This window comes from Sus scrofa, chromosome 9, assembly GCF_000003025.6.
Source record: "Sus scrofa isolate TJ Tabasco breed Duroc chromosome 9, Sscrofa11.1, whole genome shotgun sequence".
Lineage (NCBI taxonomy): Eukaryota > Metazoa > Chordata > Mammalia > Artiodactyla > Suidae > Sus > Sus scrofa.
In genome coordinates this window covers 75,108,010-75,126,881 of record NC_010451.4, presented here as the reverse complement: position 1 = coordinate 75,126,881, position 18,872 = coordinate 75,108,010, and the positions used below count along the sequence as shown (strand labels likewise).

Here is an 18,872-nt window from a genome sequence, read left to right as displayed (position 1 = left end):
TCCGAGCCGCGTCTGCAACCTACACCACAGCTCATGGCAACGCCGGATCCTTAACCCACTGAGCAATGTCAGGGATTGAACCCACAACCTCATGGTTCCTAGTCGGATTCGTTAACCACTGAGCCACGACGGGAACTCCACCATCTTTTATTTTGGCTCACCTGTTGAAAATGAGGATGTGCCTCATGCTCTCTGGATATTATCCTATCTTAACTTCTCCAAGATTTGGATATTTCAGTTATCCTGTCTCATGCAATTTGAACTATTTGCTTTCTAGAAATCATTTCCTCAGCATACACGCATTTCCTTTTATCTTCACCTGTAGATAACATTCTCCTGTGACACCCCTCCACCTTCTTTAGCTAATCTCATGCTCTTGCTTGCAGCCAAACTTCTTTTAACAATTGTCAGCATAAGCCATCTCTAGTTTCTAACCTCCTATCCACACCTTCTAATCTGGCTTCTGCACCCACCATTTCATCAAACTATTCTTGTCAGGGATAACTGTCACTTAATCTAATGAAAATCTAATTAAACCTCTCAGTAGCTATCAATACAACTGACCAGTTCTTAGTTTCTCTGATGCCAAAAATGCTCTTGGGTTTTCTCCAACTTCATTTTCAATCCATTTCACTCTCTTTTCTTTCTTCTTCTTTTTTTTTTTTTTTTTTTTTTTGGTGTGGAACGTATCTTAATATTTTCTTAGAAATAAAAAATTATAGAGGAAAGTGGTTATCCCAAGGAAAAGAAATTGAAACACTAGAATCATCTCACTCTCTTTTATTGGCTCCTCTCCATCCTGCTAACATCTAAATGTAAGAAATTGTCAGAGCTTGGTCCAATGTTCTCTTTTCTTTCTCTACACTACTTATTCAGGTGATTTCATAGATTTCCTTGGTTTCAAATATAATCTATAGGCCAACAGTTCCTAAACTTACTGCTTGAGGCTAGAGCTCTTTCTGAAATCTATACTTTTATATTAAGTGCATCATTGAATTATTCACTTTGATGTCTCAAAGAGGTTTGAAACCTCTCATGTTTAAAAGTAACCTAGAAGGACTCACACTATGTGATTTTGAGACTTGATGTAAAGCTACGGCAATCAAGTCAGTGGAGAATTAGCAAAAAAAAAAAAAAAATATATATATATATATATATATATCGGTGGAACCATATATATTTGGCCAATTGATTTTTGATAGAAATATCCAAACAATTCAGTGGTGAGGACATAGTCTTTTCAACAAATGATGTTGAAACAACTGGCCATCCATACACACAAAAAAAGATGAACTTCAACACTTATCTCATACCATATGCAAAAAACAACTCAAAATGAATCAAAGACCTAAAAGTAAGACCTGAAATTATAAAACTTCTAGAAGAAAACGTAGAAGAAAAATCTTTGTTGGTCAAAAATTTCTTAACTAGAACATAGAAAGCACAAACCGTAAAGAGGTAACAACCGATAAATTGAGTTTATCAAAATTAAATACTTTTGTTCATTTAAGGATACTGTTAGGAAAATTAAAAACCAAAGAATGAGAGTTCCTGACATGGTGCAGTGAGGTGAAGAATCCAACTGCAGTGACTTGGGTCACTGCAGAGGTGTGGGTTCAATACCTGCCTGGTGCAATGGGTTAAAGGATCTGGTTTTGCCACTGATGCAGTGTAGGTCACAGGTGGGGCTCAGATTCAACCCCTAGCCCAAGAACTTACATATGCCATGGGTGTGGCCATAAGTTTTTTTTTTAAAAGCCAAAGAATGAATTAGAATATTTTCAAAACACATATTTTATAAAGGGCCAGTATCCAAAATATATAAAGAAAACTCACGAATCAATAATATGAAAACAAGCAGCCCATTTAAAAAAAGAAGTAAAAGATAAGAACAGATATTTCACCAAAGTGAATACACAGCTGGCAGATAAGTACGTGAAAACATATTTGATGTCTTTGGTCATTAGGTGAATTCAAATTAAAATCATAATGAGATGCTATGATATACTTATTAGAATGGCTAAAATAATTTTTTATTTCTTTTTTCCCTGTATTATTCTTTTTCAATTATTATTTTTAATAGTTATTTCCCCAATACATTTTTTTCTACTGTACAGCACAGTGACCCAGTTACACATACATGTACACATTCTATTTTCTCACATTATCATGCTCTATCATAAGTGACTAGATATAGTTTCCAGTGCTACACAGCAGGATCTCATTCCTAATCCATTCCAAAGGCAACAGTTTGTATCTATTAACCCCAAGCTCCCAACCACCCCACTCCCTCCCCCTTGGCAACCACAAGTCTATTCTCCAAGCCCATGATTTTCTTTTCTGTGGAAAGGTTCATCTGTGCCATATATTAGATTCTAGATATAAGTGATATCATGGTATTTGCCTTTCTCTTTCTGACTTACTTCTTTCAGGATGAGAGTCTTTAGTTCCATTCATGTTGCTGCAAATGGCATTATTTCATTCTTTTTATGGCTGAAGAGTATTCCATTGTGTATATATACCACTTCTTCCTAATCCAATCATCTGTCGATGGACATTTGGGTTGTTTCGATGTCTTGGCTATTGTGAATAGAGCTGCAAGGAATATGCAGGTGCATGTGTCTTTTTTAAGGAAAGTTTTGTCCAGATATATGCCCAAGAGTGGGATTGCTGGGTCATATGGAAGTTCTATGTATAGTTTTCTAAGGTACCTCCATACTGTTCTCCACAGTGGTTGTACCAGCTTACATTCCCACCAGCAGTGCAGAAGGGTTCCTTTTTCTCCACACCCCTCCAGCATTTGTTATTTGTGGACTTATTAATGATGGCCATTTGACTGATGTGAGGTAGTATCTCATGGTAGTTTTGATTTGCATTCCTCTAATAATCAGAGATGTTGAGCATTTTTTCATGTGTTTGTTGGCCATCTGTACATCTTCCTTGGAGAAATGCCTATTCAGGCCTTTTGCCCATTTTTCCATTGGACGGTTGACTTTTTTGCTGTTGAGTTGTTTAAGTTGCTTGTATATTCTAGAGATTAAGCCCTTGTCAGTTGCATCATTTGAAACTATTTTCTCCCATTTTGTAAGTTGTCTTTTTGTTTTCTTTTTGGTTTCCTTTGCTGTGCAAAGCTTTTCAGTTTGATTAGGTCCCAACTGGTTTATTTTTGCTCTTATTTCTGTTGCTTTGGGAGACTGACCTGAGAAAATATTCATGAGGTTGATGTCAGAGAAAGTTTTGTCCGTGTTCTCTTCCAGGAGTTTGATGGTGTCTTGTCTTTTATTTAAGTCTTTCAGCCATTTTGAGTTTATGTTCATGCATGGTGTGAGGGTGTGTTCTAGTTTCACTGATTTGCATGCAGCTGTCCGGATTTCTCAGCAATGCCTGCTGAAAAGATTGTCTTTTCCCCATTTTATGTTCTAGCCTCCTTTGTGAAAGATTAATTTACCACAGGTGTTGGGGTTTATTTCTGCATTCTATATTCTGTTCCATTGGTCTATAGGTCTGTTTTGGTACCAGTACCACACTGTCTTGAAGACTGTGGCTTTGTAATATTGCCTGAAGTCTGGAAGAGTAATGCCTCCTGCTTGGTTTTTGTTCCTCAGAATTGTTTTGGTAATTCTGGGTCTTTTGTGGTTCCATGTAAATTTTTGGATTGTTTGTTCTAGTTCTGTGAAAAATGTCATGGGTAATTTGATACAGAATGCATTGAATCTGTAGATTGCTTTGGGTAATATAGCCATTTTTACAATATTAATTTTTCCAACCCAGAAGCATGGAATATCTTTCCATTTCCTTATGCAGATGACACGATACTATATATAGAAAAGCCTAAGGACTCAACCCAAAAACTAATTGAACTGATCAACAAATTCAGCAAAGTAGCAGGATATAAGATTAACATTCAAAATCAGTCACATTTCTGTATACTAACAATGAAACATTAGAAAAGGAATACAAAAATACAATACCTTTAAAATTGCACCCCCAAAAATCAAATACCTGGGAATACACCTGACCAAGGAGGTAAAGGACTTACATTCTGAGAACTATAAAACATTAATCAAGGAAATTAAAATAATTTTTTTTAATCTGATATTATGAAGTTCTGACAAGATTGCAGAGCAACTGCAACTCTTATACACTGCTGGTGGGGATGCAAAATGGCACAACCACTTTGGAAAAGAGTTTGGCATTTTCTTATCAATTTACCATACAACCCATCATCCCACTCCTCGGTGTTTATTCTAGCGAAATGAAACATGTCCACATGAGAACCTGTATGAAAATGTTTATAGCAGCTTTTTTCAAAATTGCCAAAAAATAGAAATAATCCAAATGCCTCTCTACTGGGGAGTGAATTAATTGTGTTATGTCTACACAAGGAACACTACTCAGCAATAAAAAGGTCTGATTTATCAGTGAGTGCATTCACAGTGATGAATCTCAAATGTACCACGCTAAGCCGGAGAAACCTGATTCAAAAAGTTACATTTTGTATAATTTAATTGATATGACAATCTGAAAAGATGAAAAAGAGGGACAGAAAATAGATCAAGAGTTGCCAAGGGTGATGGTAGAATGAGGGAATTAACGACCAAGGTCACTGGGGTCCTTTTTGAGGTGATGATGGTTAATGATTTCATGACTATTTGTTTCTCAAAGACAGTAAATTTACAGTGTATAAATAATACCTTTGTAAACCAGACTTTTAAAAAAAGGTAGAACGATCTCCACCACATACATACTTCTTCCTCTCATTTCCTCATCTTAAAAAATGGCATCCGGAGTTCCCGTCGTGGCTCAGTGGTTAATGAATCCAACTAGGAACCATGAACCATGAGGTTGCGGGTTCGGTCCCTGCCCTTGCTCAGTGGGTTAACGATCCGGCGTTGCCGTGAGCTGTGGTGTAGGCTGCAGATGCGGCTCGGATCCCACGTTGCTGTGGCTCTGGCGTAGGCCAGTGGCTGTGGCTCCGATTCGACCCCTAGCCTGGGAACCTCCATATGCCGCAGGAGTGGCCCAAAGAAATAGCAAAAAGACCGAAAAAAAAAAAAAAAATGGCATCCGTATCCACCCATTTTCTAAAGTCAGAAGCCTGGCAATGTTCCTGAAACTTCCTTTTCTGTCACCCTCCTTCCTCCACCTGTATGGAATTCATCTCCAGCTACCATCAATTCTGCTTCTAAAACATACTGCAAACCCATTTTCTAATTTTCCTATCCAAGCATGCCCCTTAATGCCAATCATCATCCCCCTTTCACTATCTCATCCCCTCTCATCACCTATTGCAATAGCTTCCCTACTGGTCTCCTTGCTTCTGTTCTTGGCCTCCTCCAACCCAACATCTGTGTAACTCCAGACTGATGATTCTAAGTGAAAATTAAACTGTGTCATTGCCTTGCTTACAACTTTTCAGTGGCTCCATTTCTAAACCCCATACCCTGTCCCCCAACAGGCCGCATGTGATCTAACACATGTAAAGTCTTCTTGTGGCACTCCCCTCTACCTTCTTGTCCCTCCAACACCACCCCACACCCATGATACTCTGGCCATCCTGCCCTTCTTCCATTTGTTGAATATTCCAAGTTTTTTTCTTCCCTAGCAATTTTGCACATGCTATTGCTATACCTAGACTTTTCTTCTTTGCTCCTGTTTTTAATGGCCAGCACCTTCTCATTATCGTTATATATTATAACCATATACCATATCTTTAGAGAAGTCTTCAGATATTTTACAATAGTTTACTTCTGACATTGTTTCACAGTGCCTTGTTTTTCTCCTTTCCCAATTTACAATTATTTATGAATTTATTTTGTCATTGTTCACCTCCCCTACTATAATATAAGCACCTAGAGGGCAGAAACTATTTTCTCTTTTTTTCTTACTTAGCATATTACCTGACATCATAGAAGCTGGTAAATATTTGTTAAAATGTATACATTGATAAGACTACTAAAATTTTAAAAACAATAAGATTCCAATGTGACTGTCACTGAATAACCTTGGCCAACATATCTATCTATTTTTAGGGCCCCTGAATTAGCCTTAATGCATTAGAAATATATACTACATGGCTGAGGTAAGCAATGATTGTCAATTTTCAAAACCCTGACCGTGTAAGCATATGACAACATCAGCCACCCAGAAAGGCTTACCTCTCCAAACCAACTGCTTGGCACAGAGAATGGAGCTTGGAGTTGTACAGAAGTGTAAAGCTGTGTGTCCACTTAAGGAGTAGCAATTGAGCTTTGCTCCACGGTCACAGAGGATCTTAACACAATCCAAGTTGGCCATTTCACAAGCCACGTGAAGAGGGGTTTTCCCATTGGGTCTACAATTGATTGTAGCATTGTGGTCCAGTAGTACCAGAAGACATTCCACATGACCAAATAAGACAGAAAGATGCAGGCCTGTGGCCCAAGAAGACTTTAATTTGTAACTAGGCAACCAATAACCTAAAAAACGAAAGGGAAAGAAAGTTTAACTTCTTGGATCAGGATTTCTCCTTGTTTAGTGAGGTTTTTACAAGCATTTTACTTTGGTCACATTTATAAAATTGGAAGAATGATTTGGATTGTAAACTAGTGGCTGATGGATCTACAAATGCTTAGTTTAGCAGTATATTTGGATTACTTAAATGGGGCAAGGGCTCTCGAGTTCTCACTATCTCTTCTATTTCCTATTATCTTGTTCCTTTCACTTTACCTTCCTGCTTGTCCAAGGCATTTGAATTTGAGATCTTCATTTATGTGACTGCATTTTATTTTACATGGTGAGTTACATAAGACTCTTACTAAAGAATTTTCTTAACTCCTAATCATTGTCTTGCATTATTCCAAACCTTGTTACTTACAAGCTTATAATTTTCATTCCACCACAATTCTTTTCCCCCCTAGATGTTGCTATGGTCAAGCTAAGCTGTGAATGTGTTTGATATCTTTAGCAAATATGTCACAGCAAGATTTTATTTGCCTGCCTATCAGTTTATACAGTACCTCTTCCCAAAGAAGAATTAAAGAAGAATTTACAGCAACTCACAAATTTTACACAAGATTTTTTTCAATGATCTAGAAAATAAGAACAAAAGTAAAAATAAGGTAGGAAAGTAAAAAGAGGTCCAGAATCAGATAGGTACCCCAAAAATAAACTGTGTTCCATATAGTAAAACTACACTACAGATTTTCCTCTGAACTTCCTAACAGCCAAAATAAACAGGAAAATATGTTTTGCACAGCTAACTATGCCCACAAGCTATACACAAGTTAATTGATCAGAGGAAACTTAAGCTGTTCCCAGAACTGAGATCTTAAATAAATTTTTCCCATTAGTTGTTGGAAATATTCCCCTCTCTCTCCTTCCCTCCCTCTTTCTCTTGTTCCTTTCCTTTTTCCCCTCTTACCTCTGACTTCTAAACACTGAGCTAGTAATTTGTTTCCAGGTGCCCAATGACTGCTGTTTTGACAAGCTATAACAAAGATAACTTCGTAAACCTTTCTTTTCAATGTCAATATCCACAGCCACGGCATTAAGCTCACTACAAGTGAGGAATGGAAAACAGGTACATAAAGATGAAATATTTAATGGCAAGATGAAGATGTAGACATAGTTCAACAGCTTAGAAGAGACCCTAAGGCTGAAACAACAAAATAAATTTTAACATGGATAAATCAGAAGTTTTCTTTTAGGTTGCAAAAATTCCACTATACAAGTACAAGGTAAGATTATAGTTAAATGGTAATTTTTGGAGGAAAAATCTAGGGATTTGAGTTGATAGTAATCTCAAAATGAGCCAACATTGGAATGAAACTGCCCCTAAGCGAGTACAATCTCAAGCTACATTAATAAAATATAGTGCCCAGGACAAGAGAAGTAAATGTTTCATTCTTCATTGATTAGATGAGTTCAGAATAAATCTAAAATATTGTGACTAGTTCTGGGCAACAGAAATGAGCATCTGGAAGGTACTCAGAGGATGACGACCATATTAAAAGTGGGCCTGGTGATCAGTTATTAAAATTCTCTCATTTAAGTAAAAAGCACCACCTTCATCAGTCCTGAGTATTTATCCTACAAGTACAATTGCTTGTGTGTGAAATGTCATATAAGGTCCACTGTATTACACAAGTCCCAAGAACATTAGTTGCACTGACCTCTTTATGAAGAGTATACAATTTCTGAAAGTTATAAATCCTGGCAACCTGGCCCATGTACAACAAGGTGACTGTGCTACAGCACTGTTCATAATAGCTAGTGATTGGAAATAACCTCCATTTTCATCAATAGGAGACTATTTAAATAAAGTATTCATCCATTCAATGAAACACTATACAGCCATTATAAAGAGGGGGAAGTTCTGTGTATACTCTGTGTGATATGGGAAAATCTCAAGATATTTTACTGAGTGAGAGAAGCAGGGAGCTGACGAATGTGCATAATATGCTAACATGTGAGAAAATCTTTATAAATGTCTAACACAAGAAACTGGTTGCACATGTGGCCTCCAAAAACTGGGGCTGGGGGACAAGGACATGGTTTTATTTGTCCTTAAGTGCTCCCTTTGAGCTTTTAAATTTAGTACCTTGTGAATGTATTACTATTTATAAAAATAAAATTAAAATAAACTGCTGTACCTCTGTCTAGCGGGGAAATAATTTGGTTTAAAGAGGCCATTTATAGTGGTAGGCACAATGCTGATTAATCCTGAGAGAATGAATGCTCCCAACCTCAAGTTTGTCTTTCTGCAGCCCACCCTCCAACTTAAACACACACACGCTTGAATATCTTTTCATTTCATTCAGAATTCTAGAGGCATTTTTCTTTGTCTTCCTCCCAAATCTCCTCTTATCCAAAGTTTTTCTTTAAAAAGAAATCCAAAGTTAGTTTACACTAAGGTCTAACAGACTAAGGGTTGTTTAAAGTGTTACACTCTTAGAATTATCTGAATTTATATAGGAATCTGTATTCATAGAATAAAGTTCTAAGATACTAATTTCAGATTTCAGACACTGAAAAAGGAAAGGTATTTGGTGATATGGATTTTTCCCTGGCAGAGACAAATAGCTTCACAGACAGTCGGGGCTGGGAAGGATCAACTTTGTGTGTATGTAAACAGATATGTACACATAATATATGTGTACATCCACATACACATTTCTATTTAGCATGTACACTGAATCTGTGTTCCAAGCATAGTTTTTAAGCTATATGGTATGCAACATGTTTTTGATAAGGAATGAATCACTTAACACCAACACTTCATCATCTTAGTAAACAAAATTTCTCTATAAGCAATTTGCAAATACAGGCTCTTCTAACTCTCTTGCAAAGAAGCTAGTTCCAGATTGGAAAACTGGAGTGTGTTTTGCCTGCCGATTAGCAGCAAAGATTAGGCAGCTCTACACACCAACTGATTGGAAACTCTTGTCTGCTTCTGCAACGGGAAGAAAAATGATCTCAGAAAGGAAGCAGCAGAGAACTGATTAAGAAAACACCATTTTCATGTAAAATCAAAGAAACACATAATGTTAGCACTGGAGGGAAGATTATCCAGTCCAAATCTTTCATTTTCCAGATGAGAAAACTGCCACTTTCTCAGCCTGCTAGCTCCATAAGTCATCTGCCTCAGTCCAAGCTAATGGACTCAGGATATCTGCAATGCAGGGTTTCCATCTGTTTTTGTCTTTGTGGAAGCAGGTTTAGCACCAAGCCTGCTTCACAAATCATGAGGATGGAAAGAAGATCCCGAATTCATCTATAATATGTCACATCTCTGATATGGAAATACATTTGCTTGTTGATTTTTTTCTCACCTAGAGAATCTATCCTGTCTGTTTGTTACATGAATCAGTCATCCTTGGGCTTTTGTCAGCTTCATCTGCATCTCTTATAATCATAATCATTAACTGGTAAATTGGGCGCAGAGATGGCCAGGTCCTGGAATTTAGCTGACCCCCTGGACGGAATTGTTCCTACAGCTCACCTCTCCTAGAAGGGAGGTGTATAGGTGGGTGGCAAAAAGACCCCTTAGCTGGTTCCCCTAGGGAGCTGAGCGAAGTGATAGGAAGAGGACAGACTGTCTGATACAGATCATGGTCTGCCGCTGTGTATCTTGAAGATGCATGGCAGAACTTTGGTGAGGGGTGGGGGATGGAGGAGTTCCTGGATAAGTCAAGCCTTCCCAAAGCAGAAGAGCCTACTTCAGAGAAAGGAGTGGCCTATTGCAAAGAGGCCATCTGCATACAATCTTCACCTTAAAATGAGCTGTGGTCACAGGTCACTGTGCAGCAAGTGTGATAAAACAAGAGTGTTCTTTCCACCACACCTACCCTCACTGAGGCCCAAACCTGAGGTAAAGCCACTGTCAAAAACTGCAGTGATGCAGTGCCTATCAACACACTTATGCCCATGCTTCTATGTTGAGATATCTGAATTTGTCCTCCAAAACGTAACCACTGATGGTCACAGCATGGCAGAAATACAATTAACTAATCAGGCAGACTCATTTTTTACACTCTCCCTTCTTTCCACAGCACAATTGTCTCAGGGCTTCAGAACTCAGAATGTGATTTATTCTTAGCATTTGTCTTTCAAAGGGCCCCCCTCTGCTCACCTCTGCAGAGGCCAGGCTGCCCTTTGACTGTGTGCTCAGAATGTGCAAAGGATGGAGGGGGGAGTAAAAGTTGGAACAAAGCCCTTAATGGGGCCAGAGGTGAGGAAGGTACTATCTCCCCCTAATGTAAACCACTGGGTCCTTACCCCAGGTCTGCAGTTTGTATGTAGTGATGCCTTCTTCGTGAGCTCTGCTTGAGCAATGTGTTTAACTGAGAAGAAGAGAAGGAAATACAGATTCCTCCTCCCAGACAAAAATCCTACAGAGAACTCTCAAATACAGGTCATACCCACATAGATTTACAGCATCTATAGTTAATTTTTACCTTTCCTAGACCATGACACATAATCTGTTTACATAATGTCCCCTTTATAACATCATAGATTATTAGCATGCAGGGGACATAGAGGAAGTCTCGACAAAGCCTCCACTTTACAAATGAGGATAAATACCTTGTAGAGATTAAGGAGCAGGAAGTGCCCATGTTTGTATAACTAGTACTAACAGAGGTCAACTCAAACTCCGGTCTCCCCCAAATCTCTAAATAGCCATCAATGATCTGAAAGCTTCATGCAGTCCATGTCCATACCTATATCACTTCAAGGCCAAAGTTCTAAAGGGATTTTAGGAGTTATGCCCCTACAAAAATATGCAGAACGATCCTCTGTGTGTGTGTGTTTAATCTAAATCTGAAACCAGAGCTATGCGTGAGTCACTGAGTAGAAAGCCTCCAGCTCTGGAAGTATGGGAAGGAGCAAGGTGTTTGGGTCATCTTTTGGAAGAGGCGTTGATTCTGCTCCAGGGTTTGGGGACACGTCCAGATCTCTGGTAAACCTTCAGCTAAGCCTGGGCTCTGCCACAGTTATCAGCTATAATGTTATCTGAGTCCAAAGAACCCCACACAGGAGAAGCCTCTGTTATTACAGCCAAAGGTTACGCACGCTGCTTGTGGCTGGATTAGCAGACATTTGCTCTGCCGTGTCCACGTATTTACACAGTCCTGAAGGATTACAGACTGGAGCACAATTCTTGGCTAGTTTTTAATAGCTAATATTTTCAGGATAAATCTCAGAGTTCCCCTGGGAGAGAAAAAAAAGTAAGCTTGAAATGTAAAATGTAAAAGAAAGAAGTCTGAACATATATGAAAGGAAAAGAACCGTATAGGATAGCAACAAGAAAGCAGGAGAGTGAATCTCTGGCAAAGAGGAAAATTATGTGATAAAAAGATTATTCATTAAGAGAGTGAAAATAAGAGCTTTCAAGATATTTGGAAGGCAGTAGCTACTCAGTAAAGTAGATAGAGTACCTGCCCGAAAGTTTTCCATAGAAATCATTCATTGGTCATTTTAATTAAAAATATGACTATCAACCAAAGAACCTGCAGCTGTGGGCCATAAATGACGTACTTAAAGCACATTACACTGATTAATAAAAGGACTCTGATTAACCTTGCTGACTAGGAAATTTCATACCAAAGAGATAAGTATGATATTCCTGCCTGTAACATTAATGAGCCAAGGCTCATACATCTGAAGGAGAATCCAAATGCGTGGCTAGAAAAACCTTTGGAAACAGCTTTATGATATTCACATTTCCAGTATTAAGATCACCCAGTGAGAACCAATATGAGTAGCTTTGTGTTTTCTTAAGGACCCACTATCACTATATATAGCATATGCTTGGCTCATGTTAAAGTTTATATCACTGACATCCCTTGACTATTCAACTGCTTATTGCATTTGACAGTTAAAAGTTGTTCATATATTTAACTTTCTTCACATCATTCTTATTTTTATTAAGTGGTTGGCTGGTAGATGTAATTTTGCTTACTTGTTTTTGCTTTTTGCTTGTTTTTGCTTACTTATGTTTGCTTTACAAAGTGTGAAAGAAATAGCTTTAATTCATAAAGCATGATTTTATCTGAATATTTGATTATGAAATTTAAAGTAAGTTGAAAAAATAGAGTAAGATTTATCTAACTTTAAGAATCATTATTAGGTCCTGGGGCTAGGCAGGACCTGCCATCTGAATTCGAGCTCTAGAAAACTGGTTTCTGTATCTGTTCTCATCTCACAAGTAAGAGAGGCTAGTCAATGGGATGGGGATGAAGAGGTGAATTTCCAGTCACCTTGTTCTACCTTCCTTACAAAGTCCACATTTTATATTTGCTTAAGAGCTCAACTTTGGAGTTCCCATAGTGGTGCAGCAGAAACTAATCTGACTAGGAACCATGAGGTTGCTTAGTGGGTTAAGGATTCGGTGTTGCTGTGAGCTGTGGTGTAGGTCGCAGACGTGGCTCGGATCCCATGTTGCTATGGCTGTGGTATAGACTGGCAGCTCCAGCTCCAGTTTGACCCCTAGCCTGGGAACCTCCATATACTGTGGGTGTGGCCCTAAAAAAAAAAAAAGAAGTCAACTTGTGATTATTAGTGTACCATTCAGATTGTGGATTTGGGGTTGCAATGTTTAGATCCCAAGATGATTTCTTCACCAACAGACTTCTGAGTTGCCTTTACAAAAAGTATAAACTGACTTTCATACTGGCTTAAACATACTATAATGGGGGGCAGGGACTGCGGTCACTTTTTAAAATCCTATGTAAAGTGCTATGTTACATCCTAACAGAAACAAAAATAATTTTGGATTAATTATACCACCGCTAATCTTCCACAGGACAATCAAATGTTGAATGGTTATAAATAAAGATAAATATAAATATTGAAGATTATATTACTAATTATACAAGCAAATTTAAAGGCAGCATAGTATGTTATGGACTTTAAACACTGTCTTGCTTATTAAGCCCAAAAAAAGATGAGGCTTTAATCTGGGATTAAACCTGAAGATTCTCACATTTTAAAAAGGGAAAAGGGATGGATATATATGTATGTACAACTGATTTACTTTGCTGTACACCTGAAACTAACACAACTCTCTAAGTCAATTATATTCCAATAAAATTTATTTATTTACTTTTGGTCTTTCTGCCTTTTTTAGGGCTGCACCCACGGCATATGCAGGTTCCTAGGCTAGGGGTCTAATTGGAGCTGTAGCTGGCAAGCCTATGCCAGAGCCACAGCAATGTGGGATCTGAGCCGTGTCTGTGACCTACACCACAGCTCACAGCAACGCCAGATCCTTAACCCACTGAACAAGGCCAGGGATCGAACCCACGACCTCATGGTTCTTAGTCGGATTTGTTAACCACTGAGACATGATGGGAACTCCAAAATTTATTTTTTAAAAAAGTAAAAAGGTAATGTTCTATTTCTTCATCTGGATGCTGGTTATGTACATTTTTTTATTTTGTGAAAATTAAGCTGTACACAATGATTTGTGTGCTTTCTGTTGCAGAGCTTTTCAAAAGTACTCTAAAAAATCAAAAACTAATGCAAAGCAATTCAACAGCATTCACCATCTGAAAAGTTTTCTGTGATTTAATAGTCTCGCAAAGTTTAATCCAGTCACAAACCCTTCAAGGCCACACAGAAAAGGGTCTCTCATTCCTTACAAGTATTCAGAAAGGAATTAATTTTAACTAACTAACTAACCTGTGTAGTCTGCTCAGCTCTACACTATTCTCTGGGAATTCCTCTGGACTTAGAAATTGATATACCTACTTAGGTCTACTTTGCTTGGCTAGCAACTAGGATTCTATGTATCATGGCCATTCCTGACTGAAATAAAAGGTTTGATAACTAGGCTGGAAGATGTGAAAATACCTGAAGAAACTTAAAGGAAAGATGAGGCTTTAATCTGGGATTAAGCTTGGAGAGATAGATTCTTTTACCCATATGCAGATTAAAAAGAGAGTAAATGTATTTCTTTCTCTACACACACACACACACACACACACACACACACACACACACACACACACACACACTTTCCTGCATAAACCCTGAAGATATGACAACAAATCCTTTCCCTTCTTGTATTCATCCACCTGGCATGCATAAGAACAGAACTGTTCTCCCCCTGTTCCCCTGGCCCCAGATGGTGTAATTTAATGTCCTAATACCATGAAAACACATCCCACAGCCCTAACACTATGAAAAGACCCATTAGAATGAATGAAAATTTAGCTCTATGAAGACCATGGAGCTCATATTGACAGAAAGATTTTAAAGTGCTTTTTATTTTCTGATTCAGGATGATGACCCCATTAGAAGCAAAAGAAACAGCACCCTTTTACTCCAGAATATGCCACTAAAACTTCCTTTCTCACAACTTCAGAACCTTCACGTGTATCGCAATTTGGCAAGCCCAAGAGATGAGAAAAGGCATTCTTCACAACTCAGGGCCAAATAAATTACCTGCTGATTTGGACCTATGTTACTTTACGCTAGGCACAAACATAAGCTTAAACAATGCCTTAAAAATGTATGTAGCATTCAGTCTTTCACTGAGTAAATTCATAGATGAAAACAGTCACATAGTATAGATTCCTCTTAACAGTGCCTCCATCAACCACATTTTAAAAACCAGACCTCTTCATCTTCCAGTCAAAATAGCAATGCCAATTTATAATAAAACTCTCAAGTAAAAATCATAAATGCAGGAAGTAACTGGCCTCAATGATCTCATCCTTCCTTCGGAACTGACAAGCAGAGTATAGTAAATTAAGGTAGAAATACATATACCATTAGCATTAATTTCTGAAAATTGATGGCACTGATGATCTATACACAAATGGAAAGTATTTAAACCATGAAAAAAGAACTGCTATCTCCCGCTCAACATTGTACACAAGACCTTATCATCTATTTTGTTTAAACAGAAGTGATGTTGAACATGGTGTTTGTTTGCGGTCTGCTTACCAGATGGCCTCGCTACTCAAATTCTCCCATTAACTGGCTGATTTGGGAAATCAGAGTCTGCTCACTTCTATTTTGTTTCTGATTTATTAAGCATGGATTCCAGAAAATCCCTTGATAAGAAAAAAAATCAGTTCTAATTTGTGTCATCCACAGTTTTTCATAAGACAGAGACTCCGTGTTAAGTAGATCTACAATTTTGTTCTGTCATTGCAGTCAAGGAAAAAAGTTAACTTTTTGGCTTTCCTGCCTGAACTGAAAACTCATTAAAATGATGAGGATCATCAAGTTGCTTCAAGGTATCCCCCTGCCCATCTATTAATCCTCCAGATAAGGGCAAAAATCCTCTTATTCCTCCAGATGGACGCAGAGATGATCTATCTTTAAGTGGCCATGTTAACAGAACCCAACCTAGTTATACTGTCTGGATTATATCTTAGCACTCTGTTTAACCATAACCTAGAGATGTCTTCTTTACTCTATGTTGAGGAGGAAGAAGAGTTAGAAATTAAAGAAATTTGCATAACTAAATATGATTATACAGGATTTTGAATTCCAGGCACAAGGATACAGAAAGTAAAGAGAAGGAAAGAAAAGAAAAAGAGGTTTACATATACATATATAAGCCCATTTCACCTAGTTTAAAAAAGAAACAATTACGTGAGAAATGTTTTTAAATATGTAAAGAAACAATAAGAGCTACCAGCTTAGATTGGGTAACTAATGGTTTGCATTTAAAGAAAAATCCATTTTCTATCACTTTTACAACTATACCTATGTTTACCTTGTTTATAAGATGCCAAAACCATATTCTCATCTTCAACTTCAAAAACTGTGTCCACATCTATTTGCCGTTGGATTAAAATGGCCTTCAATTTTCCGAAGTCATTTGACTTTAGAGCCTCAAGGAAATTTCTCTTAACTAACTTGGCAGTTGCAGATTTAGTAACAGGGGCAGCCGGGCCGTCCATCCTTTCTCTCCCTCTGGAAGCTTTGTTGTGATTTATCAGGAGAACAGCACCAAGCAAACAGGCACATGCTAGAGAGTCCACAAACTGTCAGCTAATTTTATCCCAAAGTTATGCTGATCCGTTCTATTTATATAGGGATCATTTCAAACTTCAAAATATCCTTCTTGGCTGTCACTGCACTCTCAGGTCTTTTAAGCTGGTTCTATAATAATTCATTGAATAATATTGCATGTCAAATGAAGGCAAACCCTTGCCATACATTTTAGAGGATAAAATGTCACCATTATTTCTTATATGATCAAAGTAATAATGTAAGATTTAAAAGATCTTAATGCTTTTTTTTTCCCCCTCAGTAAAAACATCTGGTGTGCCCAACTGGATATCCAGTGTCTTGCTCTGATTAACCAATAGCCACAAATGAAAATTTGTTACAGTTGTTGTTACATGTGCTTCTGAAAACCTACAATAATCTGTAGTATGAGCCTGCAAAATCAAGCATGGTCATACACATTTGAAAATGAACATAAGGTTATTAAGTGATTTACACATGAAAAATTTGAATGTCATGAAAGAAAGTGGGGTGGGGTGAGGGTACAGAGTGCTATTTTAGATAAAAAGAGACTAAAGGGACAAAACATCTAACCTTGTATTTTATACACAGGTATAGATATGTGTGTGTGTGTGTGTGTGTGTGTGTGTGTGCATAAATAGAGGATGCAAATGTGGCAAAAAGTTAAAAGTTAGCAAATTTAATGAGGAATTTATATATGTTCATAGTATTAATTTTTCATCTTTTCTGTAAGTTTGAAATCTTTCCAAGTTTAAAAAGCAAGAAAGAAAAATACACTTTCTTTCTTTCTTTTTTTTTTTTTTTTGGGCTGCACCCATGACATATGGAAGTTCCCAGGCTAGGGGTTGAATCTGAGCTATCGCTGTGTCAACCTACACACAGCCATAGCAACACCGGATCCTAGCCACGTCTGTGACCTACACTACAGCTCATGGTAACACTGTATCCTTAACCCACTGAGCAAGGCCAGGATTAAACCTGTGTCTTCATGGATACTAGTCGGGTTCATTTCCACTGTGCCACAACGGAAACTCCAAAATACTCAATTTTTAAATGTGTAAGTCATTACAAATTAGAAAAATTATGATAGAGTTCATTTGAACACAAAGAAATCACATTTTATATATTGTTGGTGAAAGTCAAAACTGGTACAATCTTTTGGCAGAATAATTAGCAACATGAATTTTAAAATTATAATGTATTCTTTTCTTAGAATTTACCTAAGGATATAAATGTGGATGCAAATCATAATATAATATTTTAACTTGTTACACACTGCTATGTAACATAAATATAAGAAAGTAGAAAATGACAAGTGTACAGCATGACAGTTTTTACAAAGTGAATACGCCCTTGTAACCAACCCCCACGTAGAACCACAGAGTAGTTCAGGTAGACTTGAAACTTCCTTATGTCACCTTCTAATCAAAACACTCACCTGATCCCGATGATAACTATTATCTTGACCTTTAATACTGTAGATTAGTTTTGGGGTTTTTTAATGTTTAAAATATTTGTTAATATTCTTAATTTTAAATCTTCAAGAAGATAAAACGTCAACCTTAACATAAAGTATCTGGCCAGAAAAAAAGGATAGATAAATGAATAAAATTATAGAGATGGGTTATTACATTGTTAATAATAGTAAAAAATATGGATGCAATCTAAGTGACCAACAGTAGAGAATTTGATAAATTATGGCATATCCATAGGTAGATATATATTCATTTAAAAATATCTATAACTGAAAATTCCTATAAACATTATTTTGTAATCTGATTTTTTTTTCCTTTTTGCCTTTTCTTGAGCCACTCCTGCGGCATATGGAGGTTCCCAGGCTAGGGGTCGAATCGGAACTACAGACACCGGCCTATGCCAGAGCCACAGGAACACGGGATTCGAGCCGCGTCTGTGAGCTACACCACAGCTCAAGGCAGCGCCTTAAACCACTGAGCAAGGCCAGGGATTGAACCCGCAACCTCATGGTTCCTAGTCGGATTCGTTAACCACTGAGCCACGACGGGAACTCCGGTAACCTGATTTTTACATAACAATTTATTTTGTAGAATTCTTCATGTCACTAAATATTTGTCTATTATATTTCAAAAAATAAATAAAACAAAATATCTATAAGATATTTTATCTACAAGATATTTTATCTAAAATATCTATATTTAAAATATCCATATTTATAAAATAGTATATGTAGTATAAATGTCTTCTAAAAATACATATAGTTATATAATGTACAAATACATATTTGTATATATTCATATAACATATAAATTTGTATGCTAAATCCACACATAGGAAGAAAATTAAATGCATTAATTCCCAAATATCATCAGCTTTTATCTCCTAGTGCTAAGATTTCATCTGATTTCTTCATCTCTTTCTTATTT

At 37.3% G+C, this 18,872-nt stretch overlaps 1 protein-coding gene across 9 annotated transcripts in view; it reads right to left on the bottom strand.

The window, feature by feature from the left end:
* Positions 1–16,515, bottom strand: part of ASB4 (ankyrin repeat and SOCS box containing 4) — a 227,253-nt gene extending 210,738 nt beyond the window's left edge. For 5 of the 9 annotated variants that reach the window (XR_002347045.1, XR_002347046.1, XM_021102414.1 and 2 more), the window contains exons 1-2: positions 16,214–16,504; positions 6,159–6,458 (exon numbers count right to left, since the gene is read on the bottom strand). Coding sequence is in view for 7 of the 9 variants with exons in the window: in XM_021102414.1 (XP_020958073.1) it covers positions 6,159–6,458; positions 16,214–16,400 (487 nt within the window). In the remaining 2 variants the exon portion in view is untranslated. Of the gene's footprint in view, positions 1–6,158; positions 6,459–16,213 lie in introns of all 9 variants that reach the window. The other 4 variants (XM_021102413.1, XM_021102412.1, XM_003130156.5 and 1 more) reach the window with 3 other exon arrangements.